The 23,922-nt window shown below is 40.3% G+C and overlaps 1 protein-coding gene across 8 annotated transcripts in view; it reads left to right on the top strand.

Moving 5' to 3' along the window:
• The window catches only part of ART3 (ADP-ribosyltransferase 3 (inactive)), a 118,628-nt gene that overhangs the window by 70,360 nt on the left and 24,346 nt on the right, over positions 1–23,922 (top strand). For 7 of the 8 annotated variants that reach the window (XM_045998513.1, XM_045998519.1, XM_045998517.1 and 4 more), the window contains exon 2: positions 17,596–17,673. In XM_045998513.1, coding sequence (XP_045854469.1) covers positions 17,605–17,673 — 69 coding nt within the window. In that variant the 5' untranslated portion in view covers positions 17,596–17,604. Of the gene's footprint in view, positions 1–16,130; positions 16,230–17,595; positions 17,674–23,922 lie in introns of those variants that run through there. The other variant, XM_045998512.1, reaches the window with a different exon arrangement.

Below are 23,922 nucleotides of genomic sequence, written 5' to 3'. Positions count from 1 at the left end.
TTAAGTCTGTGTTCCTAAATTATTGATACTTTCTTTTCTCTTTTAAATACTTGTCAGTGCAAGGGATCTCCTAATTTTACTAATGTCATATTTCAGTTTTTGGTTTTCTTTCTTATTTAGTGTTAACATGATTCTCAGTAAGAAGTTTCATTCACAAGCCATTGTCTCAGAATCTTGGTTTGCAAGTTTGGGAGTACCCCGAAAGGAAGAACTGCAAGTGGCAATGGTCGTATGCCCTTATTTCTTTTCCTCAGAGGTGGGTTATTATCCAAATCAATGATTGGCATATGAGAAACCAAATCCTCAACATTTATTATAGGTCATTCGTATTTGTTGAGTGATGTCTACCTGGAACATTTTTGGTTTTCAATAAAACGATTCTCTAAATCGTTTGTTCTTAAAATTTTGCTGCAGTAGACTTACTTACTCTGTTTCTGTGGTGAATATTTAATTGTAGATTGGACTCTGCAGCTTTACTCCACAGAAAACTCAATTGCTAACTTCATGGTTCTTGTCTAGATTTCTTGACAACCAGCCAAATTACCTGATTTAAATAAGAAAAGATGACTGTAGATGTGTAGTACAAAAATTTCTGGGGTGAAATGTGGAACTGGAAACAAGATTTGTAAGACCCTAACAGGTTGGCTAAGGACAGTCACAATTCACTTGACTTTAGCCTCCATCCAGCAATAGCGTATAGGAAAATACTCAAGGAGTAACTTAGTGCTTCCCACTTAGAAGTGTTTCTATCACAGGCTGAAGAAAATAAATTTAGTTTACAAATACAATAGCATTGACATTGAACTCCATGGTTTGACACATAGTATTTTATGTGAACTTGTGAGAGTTTGTGTGTGTAACATGGTCCAATAGTATAAGATGAGTCACTGAGGTTTATGGTTTCAAGTCCTAGTTCATGTAACTGTTCAGTGAGGCCAAAATTATAAGCCCAAGTGACCAGAAACAGGACTCCTTACCACTTTTACTGAAGAGTTCCTAGTAGTATAATTTCTTCCCAAGGAAGTAGATAGATTAGATCTAGTTGCAAAAGCTAAATTGTTTCTTCTGGTAACTAAGGTTTCTGATAACTGTTTCTCCTAATATTTATTCTGGAAGTCTTTTTTTTTTAAATATTTATTTATTTATTTGACAGAGAGACAGCGAGAGAGGGAGCACAAGGAGGGGGAGTGGGAGAGAGAGAAGCAGGCTTCCAGCTGAGCAGGGAGCTCATTGCAGATCTCGATCCCAGGACCCCAGGGTCACGACCTGAGCCAAAGGCAGACGCCTAATGACTAAGCCACCCAGGCACCCCTTATCCTGGAAATCTTAACCCTCATAAGGCTACTGACGTTCTTTACTCCCTCTTCCATCCCTTTGTTTCATAAACATGTATGAGCTACTTGTAGAATGAAAGACACATGAAATTACAGGAGATACAAAGATATGCTGATGACCTATATAATGAGGGACATGTGAGAAATCTTTGAGTTTCTTTTAAATACTATACGTCTTGTACTCTAATATAACCTACCCCACACATACTCATACATACACACTTGGGCATCACTGCAGAGACCCGTTCTCCTTTTTTTTTTTCACATTTAATTTTATTTTAAGGACAATTGTCCTTGAAAAGAATGTGTTTATCACTGCAGGAGAAAAAAAAAAAGTTGAGTTAAAGCCTAGAGATTTAAAATCTACCAACAGAGCGGTGTCTATAAATAAGACACTGTATCATTGTATATGGAATGTTATAGAAGTAATATTTTGAAAATACTATGTAGATAACCTTTTTATTTCCTCTTATAAAGTTTTCTATGTCCGTACTCCAGATCACCTTCAATATTAATTCATAAGTGGTCCAAGGGAAGGAAAGGCAGATGCAGCAGAACCAGGGGGATCACACGACAGAGGAGCAGAAGTGGCATACAGGAAGGACCTCCAAAAAGTGTTGGGACTGGAGAGCTGTTTCCTGAACAAAAAGAAAAGGAGAAGGAGACAAGATTAGACTCCTGTGTCCTGGCTTCTCTGGACTGATACCCCGGAAAGGGTTGATGTTCAGAAGTTCAGAACTGATGTTCAGAGTTCAGAAACTATCTGATAAGTTTTAGGGTATCCTTAAACAGTTGGATTGTTTTGACTCTCCTTGAACAAACTGGATCATTTTCAAGGTCTCTTAGAAAAGCACCAAGTCTAACGTGGGACCACCCACGCAATAAGTTGGAAATAGCAAGCTGCAGAATATGTCGAGAACAAAGTTTCCTCTTCAGTTTTTTACAGAATCAAGGATATTGTGAAAGAACTCCTAGGTTTGCCTTTGGGCCTAGTTAAGATATCAGGGAGCCCAAACCAGCTGTGATTTTATTCTAAGAGGATGCCCAGCAAGGCCAAAGAATCTCATGTGTGGTAATGAGGCCAGAGGACATAGAAATTGTTCAGAATACCCAATGCCACCTGGACCCCAAGACTGGTAGTTATTGAACCAGAAGTTAAATGTCACCAGTGCTGGAGACCAGCTGAACCACTAGAGCCAGCAGAGCACAGACCGTTTCCCCTAGTAGCGGAGAGCCACAATGTAGAGGGACAACAGTGTGCAAAACAAAGCTGTATTTCTTTATATTGGAACTCAACTTTGTTCACAAACCCTCGTGTCCATTAATGGTAGAAACGTTAATCTTTCCAATTAAAATTTAGTCATTTGTAAGTTGAAACAGTCTTCTTTGAGTGGATAGTTAAATTCAGAATTGTTTTCTTCTGTTCTCTTCTGTCCTTCCTAAGAGCCGTCTAAAATCTTGCCGTTACAAGAAAGATATCTTGTTCTAGTGCTGACCTCTAGTGGTCACCGAAGTGTCTGATCCTGCTTGGTTTTCTTTGGATGATGGTGATGGTAATTTACATTTACAGCTGTAATGTCCTGGCTTGGCCTCCAGTCTCTAAGATACACGTACTTATCTGATCACAACCCCAAGTTCCTTTGGACCTCCCAGCTCGTTTTCAGCCTTTTCTATGGGCCATTGCAATATTACAGTTCCTTTTTAGTAGTAGTTTTCAAATTGGGATACATTTAGGGGCGCCTGGGTGGCTCAGTGGGTTAAAGCCTCTGCCTTTCGCTCAGGTCATGATCCCAGGGTCCTGGGATCGAGCCCCGCATCGGGCTCTCTGCTTGGCGGGGAGCCTGCTTCCACCTCTCTCTCTCTCTGCCTGCCTCTCTCCCTACTTGTGATCTCTGTCTGTCAAATAAATAAAATCTTTAAAAAAAAAAAAACAAATTGGGATACATTTAACTCTTGGTATACACAAGGATATTCCAAGGAATATGAAAAATTTGTTAATTTTTAAAAATCAGCTGTGTTATGATTTATATAAATTTCTTAATTTTAAGAGTACAACACTATGACTTTTGCCAAATGTATACCATCTCATAACCATTAATACAATCATGATGAAAAACATTTCATCACCCCCAAAAAGTTCTTTCATGCCCCCTTATAGTCAGTCAGTGTCCTCCCTCCCCTCAAGCCTTTGGCAATCACAGATCTGCTTTTTTTTTTTAATTTAAATTTAAATTTGAATTTTTTATTTTGTTTTTTTAATTAATATGTAATGTATTATTTGCCCGTCAGGCTTACACACTTCACAGCACTCACATAGCACATACCCTCCCCGATGTCCATAACCCAGCCACCCTATCCCTTCCCCCCATCCCCCAGCAACCCTCAGTTTGTTTTGTGAGATTAAGAGACTCTTATGGTTTGTCTCCCTCCCGATCCCATCTTGTTTTGTTTTTTCCTTCCCTGCCCCCCACAATCCCCCACCCTGCCTCTCAAATTCCTCATATCAGAGAGATCAGGTAATGTCTCTCTCTGATTGACTTATTTTGCTTAGCATAATAGTCTCTAGTTCCATCCACGTCACTGCAAATGGCAAGGTTTCATTTCTTTTGATGGCTGCATAGTATTTCATTATATATATATATATATATACACCACATTTTCTTTATCCATTCGTCTGTCGACGGACATCTAGGTTCTTTCCATAGTTTGGCTATTGTGGACATTGCTGCTATAAACATTCTGGTGCACGTGCCCCTTTGGATCACTGCATTTGTATCTCTAGGGTGAATACCCACTACTGCGATTGCTGGGTCGCAGGGTAGCTCTATTTTCAACTTTTTGAGGAACCTCCATTCTTGTTTTCCAGAGTGGCTGCACCAGCTTGCATTCCCACCAACAGTGTAGGAGGGTTCCCCTTTCTCTGCATCCTCGCCAGCATCTGTTGTTTCCTGATTTGGTAACTTTGGCCATTCTGACTGGTGTGAAGTAGTATCTCATTGTGGTTTTGATTTGTATTTCCCTGATGCCGAGTGATACGGAGCACTTTTCCACGTGTCTGTTGGCCAGCAGATCTGCTTTTTGTCATGGCAGTTTTACCTTTTCTAGAGTGTCATTTAAATATTATCCTGTATGTAGCCTTTTGTAACTGACTTCTTAGCATAATGTTTTTGAGATTCATCTGTGTTGTCGCATGTATCAGTAGTTCATTCCTTTTTTTTAAAGAGCTTTATTGATAATGCAATTCAGATACCATATAAATCATTTATTTAGAGGATACAATATAATGGCATTTAGTATATTCACAGAATTGTTCAGCCATCACGACTGTCAGTTTTAGAACAACTAATCAATGCAGCAATGTGAATAGATTTCAAAGTACTTTCTACATCAGTCACAACTTGCCACCTAGGATATTGGCCTATAATTCTCCACTTTAGTGGGGTCTTTGTCTGGTTTTGGAATTAAGATAATGCTGGCCTCATGGGATGAGTTTGAAAGTTTTCCTTCCATTTCTACTTTTTGGAACAGTTTGAGAAGAGTAGGTATTAACTCTTCTTTAAATGGTTGGTAGAATTCCCTTGGGACGCTACCTGGCCTGGACTTTTTGTTTGTTGGGAGACTTGATTATTGATTCAATTTCTTTGCAGATTATGGATCTGTTCAAATTTTCTATTTCTTTCTGTCTCAGTTTTGGTAGTTTGTATGTTTCTAGGAATTTATCCAGTTCTTTCAGATTGCCTAATTTGTTGGCATATAACTTTTCATAATATTCTCTTAAAATTGTATTTCTGTGGTATTGGTTGTGCTCTCTCCTCTTTCATTCATGATTTTGTTTATTTGGGTCATTTCTCTTTTCTTTATTTAAGTCTGGTTAGAGGTTATCAATCCTATTGATTCTTTCCAAGAAAAAGCTCCTAATTTCATTGATCTGCTCTATTGGCTTTTTTTCTTTCTGTATCATTTACTTCTATTCTAATCTTTATTATTTTCCTTCTTCTGCTGGCGTTAGGCTTTGTGCTGTAATTTTTCCAGTTCCTTTAGATAAAAGGTTAAGTTGTATGTTTGAGACTTTTCTTGCTTTTTGAGGTAGGGCTGTATTGCAATATATTTCCCTTTTAGTACTCTGCTGTGTCCTAAAGGTTTTGGATTGTCGTGTTCTCATTTTCATTTGTTTCCATGCATTTTAAAATTTCTCCTTTAATTTCCTGGTTAAGCCAGTCATTCTTTTTTTTTTTTTTCTTTTAAAGATTTATTTATTTATTTATTTGCCGATAGAGATCACAAGTAGGCAGAGAGGCAGAGAGAGAGAAGAGGAAGCAGGCTCCCCACTGAGCAGAGAGCCTGAGGCGGGGCTCAATCCCAGGACCCTGGGATCATGATCTGAGCTGAAGGCAGAGGCTTTAACCCACTGAGCCACTCAGGCACCTCTAAGCCATTCATTCTTTAATGGGATGTTCTTTAACCTCCATTTATTTGCGGTGTTTGCAAATTCTTCTTGTGAGTTCGAGAAGGGCCATTGCATTGAGCATGGGCTTGTAGTTCATGGCAAAGAGTAGCAAAAAGCCACCATCTCGGTTAGTGGCCAGCAGCAGGCATCTCTGCTCCTATGCTAATGAGACAGAAAGCTCAAGGCACCACTGGCTCTTTTGTCCTTGGAGAGGCGGAACTCTCTCTCACAGTGTGACCCGGGGAGCTTCAGATCACACCACCTGCTCCCAGGCCTCTGCCCACTTTCTCTCCAGGAGCACCTCTGTACCCGCCAGCCTTCACCCAGTGATCGCATGACTTCTAAAACTTCAGTCTCTGAACTCAGCCACTTGCAAAAGCTTGCAGTAATCAACCCCTGTCGTTTTCAACATCAGTGGTTTTGGAGAAGTGTTTTGTTATTTAATGCCCTGCACTCTATTCTGTCTCTCTCTCCTCTCTCCCTGATCAGCACTCGCTCCCTTCCCTAGCACTCGCTGTTCTTTTCCCCACCAAATCACATCTCCGCATCTCCTACCTTCCATGATGTGGCCTCTTTTCTCCTCTAGTTGTGCTGTTGTTCTCTTAGTCCTCAGATTGGTTCCCTGGCGTTCTGAATGATTTGATATTTATCTATAGCTGTGTTTGAGGTGTGAGGCGAGCATCGGGTCCTCCTACTACTCTGCCCTCCTAACTCCCTAATCATTCGTTTAAATTGCAGACTCTGCAGTGTACCCCCAATTTCCCTTGTAATACTTCTTTGAAGACCATAGTACTAAGAACAAACAAAAAACAGAAGAAACAAACAAACAAAAAAACTATAGTACTTACTATATTCTAAGATATCATTTGATTATTTATTTTGTTATCTGCTTCCTACCACAAGAATATTAATTTAACAAGGGCAAGATGTTTGTTTATTTTGTTCATTAATCTATCTCCAGTACCTTAAATGGTGCTTGGACGTTGTGAGGACTCCTGGGACAGTGCACAGATAGCAGACTGAAGCACAGCCCAGTCTTTCTGAGAAAGAGACCCGTTTGTCCAGGAGCTTTGGACTGAGGGGCAGGCTTCTGGTTTGGTGTGCATAAGAAGGCCTACAAAACTGCTATTAGGGACCAGAGGCCGATTGATACAGATTTTGTGCTCTCCCTTTGCCTTGCTCTAGCTTGCCAGTATCATCTGGGGAGGAGCTTACGCCATTCTCTGGTGCCCTGATTTTTACTGTTGATGCCAGGAGATACTTCTCCATCACCTGATTTGGTGGTAGCAGTTCCTAGGCCCATAGGACTGTCACCAACAGAGAATTCTTACATAGCCCTATCACCCCCAGTGGCTATCCCAAGAACTACCACAGCAAGAGCCAGTAGACCCAGGAACTCAGTCTTTCTGTGAAAAAGGCTTATTAGTTTATTGTCAACGTTGAAACCTCAGGGGCAGGCTTCTGTTACACACATCTAAGGGCTAAAACCTTCCCTGACACCTCAGAGAGTAGGCATTATCTTTATGCTCTCCCTCTGCTACACTGTAGAGCGCCATCATCTCTCACAGCAGAGTTCTTATATGTGTCTGGTATCTTAGTTTTTATATCTGGTGCCTGGTTTTAGTGGCTGTCACCCAGGGACTATCCTTTGATCACTCTTGGCTCTGGTGGCCAGAGGCACTCGCGCTCCTGTATCTCATGGGACTGTAACAGTCAGAGTCCTTGGTATGTACTAATCCCGGGAGACTGCACAGACCAGATTGAAACACACCCCTAGTCTTTTTGTGAAAGAAGCCTACTTGCTAGTCCTAGAGCTTCAGCCTAAAGGACAAATTTCAGGCTTGGCACACCTTTAGAGGCTGTACAGGTGCTCTCAGTGAATGTGGGCTAGGAAATGCCATGTTTGCACTCTAGCTCACTCATACCTCCCGGAAAGGAACTCATACACTTGCCTGGAGCCCCAATTTTGAGCCTTGGGACACAAATTACTTGCCCAGGAGACACCTCCAGATCACCTGGCTCTGGGGTCCAGTCTGGTTAATTACTGGAACCTATTAAAAATAAAAATAAAATATACTGTTTGTATAATTACAGAGTTCTGAGAGACATCTAAGAGCAAGAACGGTGTCAAACAGTAAGCTTTATCTTCGCAAGGTCAGCCCTTCAAGATGGATAGGCAGTTGTTTCATCTGATGCATAGAAGCCAATGTAAGCAGTCAAGCAAAATGAAGAAATTGAGGAATATATTCCAAATGAAAGCAGAAAATGAAACCCCGGGGCGGGGGGGATCTTAATGAAATGGAGGTAGGTAATTTACCTGATAAGAAGTTCAAAGTAATGGTTATAAAGACGCTTGCTGAACTTGGAAGAAGAATGGATGAACACAGAACTTCAGCAAAGAGAATTTTAGAAGATGAAAAGATAGTTTAAGGGACTTATAGAATAACCTCAAGCAGACTAATGTTCACCTTATAGGGTGAAAGAAGAGAAGAAAGAAATCTGGGTAGAGAAAGAGACAAAAAATTTATTTGAAGGAATAATAACTGAAAGCTTCCCTAATCTGGGGAGAGAAACAGACTTCCAAATCCAGGAAGTCGAGAGGATTCCAAATAAGATGATACCAAAGAGACCCACACCAAGACACGTTATAATTAAAATGTCAAAATTTAAGGGAAAGGAGAGACTCTTAAAAGCAACAAGAGAAAAAAGTTGTTACCATGTGAGGGAACTCAAATAGGCTATGAGCATATTTTTCAGCAGAAGTCTTGCAGGCCAGAAGGAAGTAGCACAATATAGTCAAAGTGCTAGAAGAAAAAAATTTCCAACCAAGAATATGCTACCCAGCAAAGTTATTAATCAGAATTGAAGGTGAAGAAGAGTTTTCCAGACAAAAAAAAAGCTAAAGGAGTTCATAACCATCAAACTGGCCTTAAAGAAATACTAAACGGACTTACTAAGTTGAGAAGAAATACAAACAGTAACAAGAAAACATACGAAAAATACATCTCTGGTAAAGGTGAATATTTACTGAAGGGAATAGAATAATCTCTTAAAGCTAGTATGAGGGTTAAAAGACAAATATAGGGGCATCTGGGTGGCTCAGTTGGTTAAACGTCTGCCTTTGGCTCATGTCATGATCCTGAAGTCCCAGGATTGAGCCCCACATCAGGCTTCCTGCTCAGTGGGGAGCCTGCTTCTCCCTCTGCCCCTGACCCCATTGTGCTCTCTCTCTTGCTCTCTGTCTCTCTCAAATAAAATTTCTTTTAAAAAAAGACAAATATACAAAATAATACCAAAAAGACAACATAAAAAATACAAAAAATAAATGTTGCTACAATAATTAGTTAATGTGACATCACATTAGTTTAATGTGACATCAGAAACAAAACATTAGAGGGAGAATAAAAATGTAGACTTTAAAATGTATTCAAATTTGAGTTGTCATCAGCTTAAAATAGACTTACAAATTTTTATATTTAGGCCTCATGATTACCACAAAGCAAAAACCAGTAGTGGATGAACAGAAGGCAGTGAGAAAGGCATCTTAAATATACCACCAGTGAAAGTCATCAAACCACAATGGAAGAGAACAAGAGAAGAAGGGAACAGAGGAAGTACAAAACAGCCAGAAAGCAAATAACAAAATGGCAGTAATAAGTCTTTACCTATCAATAATTCTTTGAAGGTAAATAGAGTAAATTCTCTAATCAGAAAACGTAGAGTGGCTAAGTGGATAAAACAAAACAAAATAAGACCCATCTATATGTTACCCCCAAGACTCACTTCAAACATAAATACACACACAACCTGGAAATTAAAAGATGGAAAAAGATAACTCCATGCAAATGGAGCCCAGAAGAAGGCTGGGGATTTGAACACCATCTTCGTACATCGGTAGATAGATCAGACTGCAAAAACAAAGAAAACATTGACCTTCCAATCACACATTTGAGCAGATGGACCAACAGGTATATACAAAACATACCATCCAAAAACAACAGAATACACATTCTTCTCCAGCGCTCATGAAACATACTCTAGGATAGATCAAGTCTGCACAAACTTAAGATTGAATCATATCATTTTTTCCATACCCAGTGGTATGAAACTAAAATCAATTATAAAAAAGAAAACTGAAAATTTATTATGTGGATATTAAACAATGTATTACTGAACAGCCAGTGGGTCAGTAAAGAATTCGAAAGTGAAATCCAAAGAGATACCTTGAGACAAATGAAAATGAAAATACCAAACCAATATATCAAAAATTATGGGATATAGCAAAAGAGTTCTGGGGAGAATTTCATAGCAATAAATGCCTACCTCAGAAACAAGAAAAATCTCAACCACTGTACACCTCAGGAAACTAGAAAAAGGACAAATGAAGCCCAAAGTTAAGAGAAGGAAGGAAATAAAAGTCTGAGGAGAAATAAATGACATAGAGACAAAAAGAACGAAAAAAATCAATGAAACAAGAGCTGGTTCTTAGGAAATATAAACAAAATTGCAAAACATTGAGCTAAACTAACAAAGAAAAAAAGGCTTAATTAAAATCAAGGATGACAGAAGATTCATTACAACTGTTACCACAGACATACACAGGGTCATAAGAGACTATGAACAATTACACACTAACACATTGGACCACATAGAAAAAAAATGGATAAATTCCTAGAAACATAAAAACTTTTCATACTGAATCAGGAAGAGAAAAATCTGAACAGACTGATTACTGATAAGGAGATTGAAGCAGTAATTTAAAACCTCCCAACAAAATTCCAGGACCAAATAACTGCACTGATGAATTCTGACAGTCAAAGAATTATTAACACTAATCATTCTCAAACTCTTAAAAAATAAAAGAGAAAAGAACATTCTAAACTCATTTTATGAGACCAGCATCACCATGATATCAAAACCAGACAAGAAAAGAAAATGGTGGACCAATATCCCTAATGAACATAAATGCAAAACTCCTCATCAAATATTAGCAAGCCAAATTCAACAATACATTAATAGGATCATACCCTGTGATCAAGTGGAATTTATTCCAAGGATATAAGGATGATTCAGCATTTACAAATCAATCAGTGTGATACACCACATTAATAAAATGAAGTGAGAAAATCACATGATCATTTAAATAGAAGCAGAAAAAGTATATGACAAAATTCAATACCCATTTATAATAAAAATTTGCAATAATGTGGGTACAGAGGGAACATCCCTCAACATAATAAAGACCATTTATGAAAAACCCACAGCTGACATTACAACCCAGTGAGGTTAAGTGAAAACTTTTTCTCTAAGATTAGGAAAAAGACAAGGATGCCCACTCTTTTTTTTTTTTTTTTTGACGATTTATTCATTTATTTGAGAGCGAGACTGAGCATAATCAGGGGGTGGGGAAAAGGAGAGGGAGAAAAGCAGACTCCCCACTGACTGTGGAGCCCAGTGTGAGGCTGGATTCCAGGACCCTGAGATCATGACTTGAGCTGAAACCAAGAGTCAGTTGCATAACCGACTGAGCCACCCGGAGCCCCAAGGATGCTTGCTCTTGCCACGTTTATTCAACATAGTGTTGAAGTCATAGCCACAGCAATTAGGCAAGAAAAAGATAAAAGTCATCCAGATTGTAGAGAAAGAAGGAAAATTATTACTCTTGAGATGACATGGTATTTTGTATATAGAAAACCTTAAAGATTGCACAAAAAAACTGTTAAGACTAGTAAATTCAGTAAAATTGCAGGATACAGAGTCAATATACAGAGGGTTGCCTAGGTGTCTCTGTTGGTTAAGCATCTAGCTCTTGATTTCGGCTCAGGTGATAATCTCAGGGTCCTGGAATTGAGCCCCAAGTTGGCCTCTGTGCTAAGAGGGGAGTCTGCTCAAGGATTTCTCTCCCTCTCCCATTGCCCCTCTCCCTGCTTGGGCTCCCTCTCTCTCTCTCTCTCTTAAAAAAAAGTCCTTCAAAGTCAATATACAGAGAAATATGTTGCATTTCTATATACCAATAACAAACTATCAGAAAGAGAAATTAATGGGACAGTGGGTGGCTCAGTTGGTTAAGCATCCAACTCTTGATTTTTGCTCTGCTCATGATTTCAGGGTTGTGAGATGGAGCCCCGCACTGGGTTCCGGACTCAGTGAGGAGTCAGCTTGTGATTCTCTTTCTCTCTCCTCTCCCTCTGCCCTTCCCCCCACTTGCATGCATGATCCCTTTCTCTCTGAAATAAATAAATCTTAATAAAAGAAAAATTAAATAACCTCCATTTTCAGTTGCATTAAAATGAGCAAAATATTAGGAATTAACCAAGGAGGAGAAAGACTAACATACTGAAAATTATGGCATTGATGAAAGAAATGTAAGGAGACAGAAATAAATGGAATGATATTCCATGCTTATGGATTAGAAGATCAGATTGTTAAAATGTTCACACTACCCATAGCAATCTATAGATTTAATGCAACCTTTATCAAAATTCCAGTGGCATTTTTTTTTCACAGAAATAGAACAAGCAATTTAAAAATTTGTGTAGAACCACAAAAGAATGCAGATAGCCTAAGCATTCTTAAGAAAGAACAACAAAGCATCAGGCTCCCTGATTTCAGACTATATTACAAAACCAGAGTAATCAAATTAGTATGGTATCGGCATAAAACAGATACACAGAGGCACCTAGGTGGCTCAGTCAGTGAGCATCCAGCTCTTGATCTCAGCTCTGGACTTGATCTCAGGGTCAAAAATTCCACCCCCACATTGGGCTCCATGCTGGGCATAGAGCCTACTTTAAAAAAACAACATCTTCTGGGGCACCTGAGTGGCTCTGTCATTTAAGTGACCACCTTTATTTAGCTCAGGTCATGATCCTGGGGTCCTGGAATTGAGCCCTGCATTGGGCACCCTGCTCAGCAGGGAGTCTACTTCTCCCCCTTCCTCTACCCTTCCCCCTCCTTGTTCTCTTACTTGCTGTCTTTCTCAAATGAATAAATAAATCTTTATGAAAAAAAGTTAAAAAACAAAAACAAAAAAAGTTAAAAACACGTACAGATCAATGGAACAGAATAGAGATCCCAGAAATAAACCCATACTTATATGGTAAATTAATCTAGGAAAAGGCACCAAGAATATACAATAGGCAAAGGACAGTCTCTAATAAATGGTGTTGGGAAAACTGGACAATTTACAAAAATTCCCTCAAAATGGATTAAAGACTTGAAGGTAAGACATGAAACCATAAAATCGGTGGGAGAAAACATAGGGAGTAAGTTCCTTGACATCATTAATTGGCAGTAGTTTTTGGATTTGACACCAAAAGCAAAGGCAATAAAAGCAAAAATAAAAAATTGGGACTACATCAAACAAAAAAGTTTCTGCACAGCAGAGGAAACCAGTAACAAAATGAAAAGGCAACCTACTGAATGGGAGAAGATATTTGCAAATCCTATATCTGATAAGGAGTTAGTATCCAAAATATATGAAGAACTCAGACAATAGCAAAAAAAAAAAAAAAATCCAATTAAAAAAATAAACAGATGCTCTGAATAGACATTTTCCAAAGAAGACTTACAGAAGGCCAGTGGGTATATGAAAAGATCTTCAAAGTCACCAATCAGGGAAATTCAAGTACAAACCACAGTGGGCTATCACAGTACACCTGTTAGAAGAATGGCTGTTATCAAAAAGAACAAAGGAGGGCGCCTGGGTGGCTCAGTGGTTTAAGCCGCTGCCTTTGGCTCAGGTCATGATCTCAGGGTCCTGGGATCGAGTCCCGCATCGGGCTCTCTGCTCGGCAGGGAGCCTGCTTCCCTTTCACTCTCTGCCTGCCTCTCTGCCTACTTGTATCTCTCTCTGTCAAATAAATAAATAAAATCTTTAAAAAAAAAAAAAAAAAGAACAAAGGGGTAGGAATGCGAGGGGAAAAATACCAAGTGTTAGTGTTGGCAAGGATGTGGAAAAGGGGAATTTTGTGCACTGTTTGTGGTAGTGTGTATTGGAGTAGGCGTTATGGAAAAAATGTGATCCAGCAATTTCATGTTTGGGTATTTATTGACATGAATAGAAAACAAAACACTGACTTGAAAAAGCATGTATCGCCCCATGTCATTACAGCATTATTTACAATAACCACGATAGAGAACCTGAGTGTCCATCAGCGGATGGACGGATAAAGAAGATGTGTTTGTGTGTAGATATATGTATATGCACACACATAAATGCACATATATAAATAAAATGGAATATTATCCGCCATAAAAAAGAATAAAATATCTCCCATCCATTTGTGAGAACATAGATGGACCTTGAGAACAGCATGCTAAAATGAGATAAGTCTAAGACAGAAACATCACATGATCTCATTTATACATGGAATCTAAAAAGCAAAAACAAAAACCAAAAAAAACTAAGCTCATGGATATAGAGAACAGATTGGTGGTTGCCATATTGGGTATTGGGAAGGTGGATGAAAATGGTGAAGGGAGTGAAAAGGTACGGATTTTCAGTTGTAAAATAAGAGTCATGGGGATATGATGTACAACATGGTAATTGTAGTTAATAACACTATACTGCATATTTGAAAATTAAGAGAGTAAGTTTTAAAAGTTACTGCACACACAAAAATTTGTAATTGTATGCTGACAGACATTAATACTAGACTTATGCTGATCATTTTGTAATATACGCAAGTATAAAAACATGTTATACATCTAAATCTAATATGTTTTATATGTTAATTATACTTCAATTTTAAAAAAGTTTAAAAGTGAAATAAAACAGGAATGGAACAAAAGCCTATTGGGCATACAGAAGGCCAGACTTGCCTTGAACTTCACGCAGTGTTTGTTACATGCTTTTTCATGGACTTCATCTTTTGTGTGATATATAGACAAATTTGGTAGGGTTTAGTGCCAAAGACAGAAAAATCCCACTCCTGAAAGCTCACATGTCTGCAACTTAAAAGAAGGTTGGTAATGCCTGAAGACATATACAAACCCTCTTTTTCCTTTCGGACCAGACTTTTTTTTTTTTTTTTTTAATGATGCTATTGCTCGGAGTCTATTTAGTGTATTAAGTTGTATTTTAAACTGCCTAGCCATGCGGTAGGAAGAAGTTAGAGGCTTCGAAGGCTGAAGAGGAGAGGTGGGTTTTATAAAAATGGGTGCATTTTAATATTTGAGTGTGTAGTTGTATAATAATATATGTACATATGCACACATACAGAGGAAAATACACATAAGCATGTAGCTTGGTGAATATATTCACAACTGAGTATATCAATGTAATCAACACCCAGAACCACACCAGAACTTAACTGGCATCCCAGATACTCTCATTGTTTCTCTTCCAGGTCTCCTTACTACTCAGAGCAACCAGTATTCTGACTCCGATGTTATAGATGGGTTTTGATTTTATTCCCTATCCCAGTTAAATCATAAAGTATATACATGTTTGGGTCTCTTCTTCTGCTCGAAAATACTTTGTTAAGATTTGTCCACATTTCTTATATATGGTTATTCTCAAGCCACACAAAATTCCATTGAATGAATATAACACTGTATCTATTCTGCTGCTGTTAGGCATCTGGATGGTTTCCAGTTTGGGGCTGTTACACATCATGCACTATCTAATACATTATATTAATGTATTTTGATATATATGCACACATTTCCTAGGACATTTCACAGTTTTTTATCCACAGTCCGTGAACTCCCAAGTGTTCCTCCGCAGTCTGTATATTTACTCTCTGTACTTACTCAGATGGGGACCGTAGTTGCAGGTTACCAAATCCTTCCCTTAGTGTTCTCACTGACTTTTTCTAAAACTCTCCTGGCTTTTAACATATATTTTGGTTAAGTATGAATATTAATGTGTGTTTTCAGATTGTGAGTGCTTTTTATTACTTCGTTTTACTTGCTTGTGTATCCCAGCAGCCGGCGCCCATACCTGAAAACAGTAAGCTGGTCGGTTGAGTGAATGGTGAGAGCCATCATCATCGCCGGCGATGAACGCGGCAAGTTCCGTTAGTTACGTGAGGCATCTAGTTAGGATTTTATCCTTTGCTTTAGTTTGACATCTCAGAGTCAAAGGGTCCGGAGTAGGAGGTGATCGCTCCCCGAGAAGCCTACAGCAGGGCTCGGAACTGGACATGCTGTGTGGTTAGAGGGCATTGCTGGGGCTTTACAAGCCTCTGGGAGATTTCATGTGTTAACAGCAGCGATTCCAGAGGATAGTGTGGGGGCCAGATATAAATAGCAGAACACAAATGGGGTAATGTGCCACTGCCAAGCTTCTGCTGGGGGTGTTTATAAAAAGAAAAGCATTCCCTTCTCAGCTCTCACTGTCAACAACCTCCCATCCTGAAGACACACTTACCACAACTGAGAGAGTGGGGAAACAGTCTGAGACCTAGCATCATTTAAACCTCCTCCGCAGGCAGAAAAGCCAGGTAAACATTTTGACTTATTTACACTCAGACTACAGAAGCAATGGATTTTCGGAAAACCCTGATTCAGAGCTTGCTTGCCTCATACTGCCTTGTGACAGTTATCTGTCAAGTTTTATATAGAAGATTTTATTTAGTTAAGAGAGAGAGAGAGTGAGAGGGCCCAAGCTGAGGGAGAGGCAAAGGGGGAGGGAGAAGCAGGATCCCAGCTGAGCAGGGAGACCGACACAGGGCTTGATCGCAGGACCCTGGGATCCTGACCCGACCAGAAGGCAAATACTTAACCGACTGAGCCACCCAGGTGCCCCTGTAAAGTATTGTATTTCAGATCTTTTTTCGAAAGTGAAGTTCAACACAAAAATGGCATTTTGGCAGTATATTTTAGTATCTCTAGTGAAAGAAGCCGTGCCTGAGTAAAGACGGGAATGTGAGACCAGAGAGGACTCCCTATGCTGTTCATTCTCACTTGTGTGTGCCAGGATATGGTGCTCAGTAGGACGGAGCAGAGATCTCAGTTCAGTGCCAGTAATGTCAGCTTTGTTGTAGGTATGTGGAAGGAAGCGGCACCGTGTTGAATCGGATCATGGCTGTGGAATAGCTTCAGCTCCTGAAGGCCTTTCACGCTCCTGTTTACCCCTTTCTTTTTCCTAAATAATGGGACAAGTATTGGGCATTTGACCAAAAGAGTTGTTTAATCTTACTAGAATTTCTGCCTACCTAATTTTTCCTTATTTTCATTCTTGCCATCAGAAATTTATGCAAGACACTTGTTTTGTTCTTGGGCTTCTCTTGAATCTGAGTATTTGGGGCAAGGAGGCCCCCTTGGGTAGCCCTCCAGTGAGTACCATTACTAGTCTCATCATTCCCTCTATCCTACCCACATGGGTGTCACTCAGTCTGCAGAGAGAATAAAAAAATGGATGCTGTGCATGGGCCATAACCATTGGGGAATTTTTGGAAACTGGGAGCGAGGGGACCACCAGTCTAAAGGGGCTGTTTTTAGTTTGTGTTATTTCCTATGTATGCTGGGGGGGAAATTCAGAGATAGGAAGAAAATATGACTTCCAGTGATTCTATGGTGAGAGAAAAAACATGGCTGGAAGAGAATGGAAATGGACAGATTGAATCTTGAGCAAATTTCCGAAGTTCTCTGAGCTTTTGTTCCCCCCTCTGTAGAATGAGGATGTTCGGCCACCAGACAGAATCTAATGGCCCTTTCAGCCATTGGAAATTAACTGATGATCACTTCCTGACCATCATGGTGCCTGCTCTCACCCCGAATGAAATACATACAGTGTGTCATCCTGCTCTCCTTCCCTAAACCTCTTTTCTAAGTCTGCTAAATTGGAATTTCTTCATTTTAATTTAGAAGAGAAAAATGAAGGCAAGACGTTTTGATACGGTCACCATGCTGCTGGCGGCTCTGATTCTGATGGACATCTTCCAGGTAATGTTGGGAATGGGAAGTATGTAGTCATTGGAATGGGAGCTCTTGATATAATGTTGCCCGAGGCATTTGTGTGGGTTGATGTTGGAAATGAGAGTGGCCAGAACAGATAGAATAGGTAAATTAGTTCTTTACAAGTAGCTTTTATCTTTCCATTTTACACATTAGATACATAATAACTGTAGAAAGTTGAAAAAATTAAAATTAAGCAAACAGAAGAAAGTAAAAATCATCTATAATCCCTCCACTTAGAAGGAAAGACTTAATCTGTTGGTGTATAGTCTTCTTGGCTTTTTTCTGTGTGTGTGTTTGTAATTTAGAAAAATGGGTTCACACTGTATAAAGTATTATTTAATTTAGCTTTTTTTGTTTTTAAATATTTCATTTATTTATTTGGCAGAGATCACAGGTAGGCAGAGAGGCAGGCAGAGAGAGGAGGGGGAAGCAGGCTCCCCGCTGAGCAGAAAGCCTGATGCGGGGCTCAATCCGTGGACCCTGGAATCAGCACCCAAGCCGAAGGCAGAGGCTTTAACCCACTGAGCCACTCAGGCGCCCCTTAGTTTGCTTTTTCATTTTTTTTTTTTTTTTAAAGATTTTATTTATTTATTTGACAGAGAGAGATCACAAGTAGGCAGAGAGGCAGGCAGAGAGAGTGAGAGGGAAGCAGGCTCCCTGCCGAGCAGAGAGCCCAATGCGGGACTCGATCTCAGGACCCCGAGATCATGACCTGAGCTGAAGGCAGCGGCTTAAACCACTGAGCCACCCAGGTGCCCCCTTAGTTTGCTTTTTAAGTTGCTACTGCACTGTGTGTCTACATCATTAAGTATTCTTAAAGCAGGTGTGTCGTCCAAACGGGATGACACCGCAGTGTTTGGTTACGTGTTTCATTGAACTGTACGAGGACCATTTTCTAACACCTGGTGTTCTTTTTTTCCGATAAGACTTTCATGGTTTTATTTTTTGCAGTTGAATCTTTAAACGTTCTGTGACATACTCTTATGTAAGCTATGAGCGAGCTGTCTCATTCGATTTCTTCCCCACGGTGTTAACTGACACATCACTACTGAATATTTTCCACTGTTTTAAAGTGCCTTCTTTTTTTTTTAAGATTTTATTTATTTATCTGACAGATAGAGATCACAAGTAGGCGGAGAGGCAGGAAGAAAGAGAGAGGGGGAAGTTGAAGTGCCTTCTTTAAGATATGTTAAGTTCTTAAAATTTTGTTTTTGAATTTAGTATTCTGATCCCTCGTCAGTAGAATCGTTGTGTATCTGTTGCCTGTACTAGTACGATTTTTAAAACTGAGGTATAATTTACATACCATAAACATCCCACCATCTTAAAGTACATAATTCAGTTGGTTTTCATAAATATAAATTTATGTGAATTAATTAACATGAGTATTTATAGGGGCACCTGGATGGCTGAGTGGGTTGAGCCTCTGCCTTCGGCTCAGGTCATGATCTCAGGGCCCTGGGATGGAGCCCCGCATCGGGCTCCCTGCTCACCGGGGAGCCCGCTTCCCCCCTCTCTCTTCCTGTTTACTTGTGATCTCTCTCTCTCTGTCAAATAAATAAAATCCTTAAATCATAAACATAAATTCACTGTGTTGTACAACCATCACCACTCTCTTTACAGAACATTCCCGTCACCCCCAAAAGAGGGCCCTGTAGCTACCAGCAGTCAGTCCCAATTCCCTCTTCCGTACCTGCGTTGACAGATGTTACCGCTTTCTGCTTCTGTGGATTTGCGTATTCTGGATATCTCACCGGAATGCAGTGATACAGGATCTGGCTTCTTTGACTTAGTGTTTCGTTTTCAAGGTTCATTCATGTTGTAGCATATACTAGTACTTCATTACTTTTTAAAGCTGAATAATATTCGATTGTACGGTTATGCCACATTTTGTTTATCCATTTATTAATTTTTTAAGATTTTATTTATCTGAAAGAGAAAGAGAGCATGAGGGAGAGTGTGGGGAGGGGCAGAGAGAGGGAGGAAGCAGACTCCCCACGAGCAGGGAGCCCGAGATGAGGACCTGAGCTGAAGGTGGGCGCTTAACCGACTGAGCCAGCCAGGCACCCCTATGCCTTTATTAATTGAAGAGCATTTTGGTTCTCACTTTTTAAAGGCTCTTAGGGGCGAATAATCCTGCTTTGAACTTTCATGTACAGATTTTTTTTTTAATTTTTTTTATTTATTTGACAGAGAGAGAGATCACAAGGAGGCAGAGAGAGAGGGGCAAGCAGGCTCCCCGCTGAGTGAGAGTCCGATGCGGGGCTCGATCCCAGGACCCTGAGATCATGACCTGAGCCGAAAGCAGAGGCTTAACCCACTGAGCCACCCAGGCGCCCCTTCATGTACAGATTTTTATATGAACATGTTTTCAATTCTCCTGGGTGTACACCTATGAGTAGAATTGCTAGGTCATATGGTAACTTTATGTTTTCCATAAAGTTTCCAAAACATAAAATGGTGCAGTGGCTGCGCATTTTATGTTCCCCAGCAATGTGTGAGGGTTCAGGTACCTACATCTCTGCCGATACTTATTTCCCCTTTTTCTCTCCCCTTCTGATGATAGCCGTTCTAACGGGTGTGCAGTGGTATCTCAGTGGGGTTTTGCTCTGCATTTTTAACATTCTTTTATAATACAGTTTTCATGTATGTGCTGTGAAAGTTCCATGATTTGTTTAACCAGTTTCTTTTCACTAGCATTTAGGTCATTTCCACATTTTTGGGTAATATTTTTGCATTAGCTTTTTGCTAATTAAATTTCATTAGTATGGGCTTTTGTTTCAGAGGATGAAACAGAGGAAGAAAACATAATCAGTGTGTTTACCTAGCCTTCTGGACGTGTCCCTTAATGTCCGTTCAGTTGCCCCTGAGTGGTGGTGGCGCTTGTGAACTTTTTCACTGCTCAAGGCACTCACTGTACAGAACACGCAATCAGCTGTGGCTTTGGGCCAGAAAGACTTAATATCTAAAATTAGACCTGTGGAGACTGGTTAGAGGCATAGAAAAAGACAGGAACATGCTGGACAGGATAGGATAGGATATGACTCGGATATGATGTGACTCGGATATGATGTGAGGAATGTGGGAGGTGGTTTCAGGGTGTGATGTCTTATATTGAAGACTTGAAGATGAATCCGTATCAGTGCCCAAGACACACCATGGTACGTTCTGTGCTGCAGACGAAAATGCATTTCTTGGCTAGGAGATGGTAGTGACTTAATCTCCTAGAGCTCAGATTCCCACTTCAGGAAACTCAATGACTTCCCCAGCAGAATATTCTGTGGCTGGTAATAAAGACAGTTTCTGGTGCCGGCCCAGTTTCTTCATTTGTAAAATGATGTTATGAATTGTCTGCCCAACCTTTATAAAAGGGTTAGGAGAAAATTAAAGCCTTCTGAACGTGCTGCATAAATATCAGCAGTCTCTGTCATTGGAAGCAGGACATTTGTTTAAGAGGACAGACTGTCGGGCCAGATTGTGTGGCTTCCTATCTCAATTTCAGACAAGTTACTTTATCTCTCTTAGTTTGCTCATCCTTAAAAAGGGACTAATAGTATCTGCCACACAGGGTTGCCATGAAGATTAAATGAGCTCGTTAATATATAGGAATACTTAGTGCTTGGCATACAGATGACACCCGGAAGAAGTTTGTTAGGTCTTAGTGATGGAGTGGCCACAGAGGGCGACTGAGAAGAAGATACACAGGAAAACGCAAAGATGAAAGATGGGTCTGTGTAAGCACCAGGCTGCTGGTGGTTGTTGGAGGGGGTAAGATGAGTTTGAGCTTGCTCTTGACTATTGACAGTTGGTGGGTCTTTGTGCAGTTCAAGTGGAGTTACCAAGTAGGCAGGTGGTAACATGGGTCTGCACTTACAGGGACAGGTCAGAGGTATTTAGATGGTAACTGACACCAGGCGCATGTATATGATTGCCTAAGGGTAGAGTTGAGAGTTAAAAAATAAGTAGCCTTGAGCAATTCCCAATATTTAATGGCCGATAGAGTATGTTGGGTCTTCAAAAGAATCTAAGAGGTGTTGCCTCAGCAAGAACTGTTTGGGCAGAGGAATGGGCGTGGGAAGGAGGAATGGGGGTGGGAAGCCGACTGAAGAGGACTGAGATATGAGTGGGAATGCGTGGAGATAGCAAGGGTAGATGTTTCTTTCGGGAAGTTGGTCTGTGAGGGGGAGAAAAGAGATAGTAGGAAGCAGATAGATAGCCTGGGATATTTGCTTTCTTGAGTTGATTCTCTCTCTCTCTCCCTTCTCCCTCCCCTCACCCCCGGCATACACATTTTCACACACTCATACACACACTTCTCAAGAACCGTTTGTGAGTAAAAATAAATAAAAATCATTCACGCGGAAGCTGCAGCCTTAAGCGCTCCCGACTAAGGGTCTTTGTAAAGTTTCCAGCTGCGGTCTCCCGCTGAGGTCGCAGCTTTACGCCGCCAGTGTCTATTACAAATAGAGAATAGTGGAAAGGGAAAATGATGAGGGCATTGTCCTTTTATTTGTAGAAACCCTTCAGTGGCGTCCCTGGGCAGATTTTCTTGTCCTGTGTTTTGATCTATAGGCCAGAGTACAGGTTCTTACTTTGCAGGATTTCTTTTTCTTTAGTGCCCTCAGTTTTTGGTCACACCACTTCGAAGAATGAAGAGGTGGTGGATGGCAAAGCAAAGTTTATTGGGTGATAGCAAAGTGATAGTACAAACTCCTGAAGAGGCAGGGGACCAGAGAGGGTTGGCCTGGGAGTTTCTATGTCTGGGGGTTTTACGGGCTTGTTGGCTGGCTGTTTTAATCTGATTAACCCTTCCTGCCCCTGTCACCCAATCAGATTTTGTCATCTATCTATCATGTGGGAAAGGGTGGAGGGCTCTTTCCTGGGTGGTGTAAAATTCTTTTAAGGATGGGCTCCTCTTGGGGACCAGGGTGGGAGGGGTCGTCTCTGCCTGCCTTTCTTCCAGCTATCCTTTATTCATTTCGTTCACTTGAATATTTTGCTAGTTACTATGCTGGAAGCTTGGAATTCAAAAGGCAAACGTGACACAGATCCTGCCCTTGAGGAGCTTCCAGTATAACATGTATATTCCTATCGTGAAATGATGAAAGTAACCCCAGCGCGTTGAAGGCTTAATAGGCGGTAGGCAATGTAGGTAAGGGCTTTGCGTATATTCATTTTACCATTAGTTCTTTACAACAGTCCTGCAATTAAGATATTATTTCCTTTATCCTCATTTTTAGATGAGAAAATTGAAGCTCAGAAATGTAAAAAGGAACTCTCCCAAATCTAAACAGTATCTAGTTATGGAATCTAAACCTAGATTTGTCCGGCTGCAAGCTAGAGCTAATTATATTATACAACCCCACTTACTATGTTACAGGTATCATTTAAAGGTACATACGGCTTTCTTTCAGTTGTGTGTGACAGAAACACAATTCAAACTAGCTCAAGTAAATAGGCAATCTTGCTTCTTATGACCAAGCTAGAATACAGTCTTCAGGTGCAGCTAAACTCAGGCCCTTAACTAATGTCATCAGGCCCTCATCTCTCTCCTTTTCAGCTCTGCAAGCCTTCCTTTGTTGGCTTTATTTACAGACAGTATTCTTCGTGGAACTAAAGGATAACTATTGGATGCCCCAAGCCAATATCACCCTCAGAGCTCATGGTTGTAGAGGAGGAAAGCTTTTTTCCTGTCCCCAGGAGAGCTCTGGTTTTTAGACCTGCCTCACTGGGACACCTGGGTGGTTCAGTCAGTTAAGCATCTGATTCCTTTTGTTTTTAATTAACATAGAATGTATTATTTGTTTCAAGGGTCCCGGTCTGTGATTCATCAGTCTTACACAATGCACAGTGCTCCCCACAACACATACCCTCCCAGTGTCCATCCCCAGCCACCCATCCCTCCCGCCATTCCTCCCCTCCAGCACCCTCAGTTTGTTTCCTGAGATTAAGAGTCTCTTATGGCTTGTCTCCCTCTCTGGTTTCATCTTGTTTCATTTTCCCCCTTCTTCCCTTACAGTCCTCTGCCTTGTTTCTTAAATTCCGCATATCGGTGAGATTATATGATAAATGTCTTTCTCTGATTGACTTATTTAACATAATACCCTGTAGTTTCCATCCACATCATTGCAAAAGGCAAGATTTTAATTTTCGATGGCTGTATAAAATTCCATTGTGTGTGTGTGTGTGTGTGTGTGTATACACTGCATCTTCTTTATCCATTCGTCTGTTGAT

Source organism: Meles meles, chromosome 2 (assembly GCF_922984935.1).
Source record: "Meles meles chromosome 2, mMelMel3.1 paternal haplotype, whole genome shotgun sequence".
NCBI lineage: Eukaryota > Metazoa > Chordata > Mammalia > Carnivora > Mustelidae > Meles > Meles meles.
Note: the sequence above shows the minus strand (reverse complement) of the source record. Positions and strands in the feature narration are given on the sequence as shown.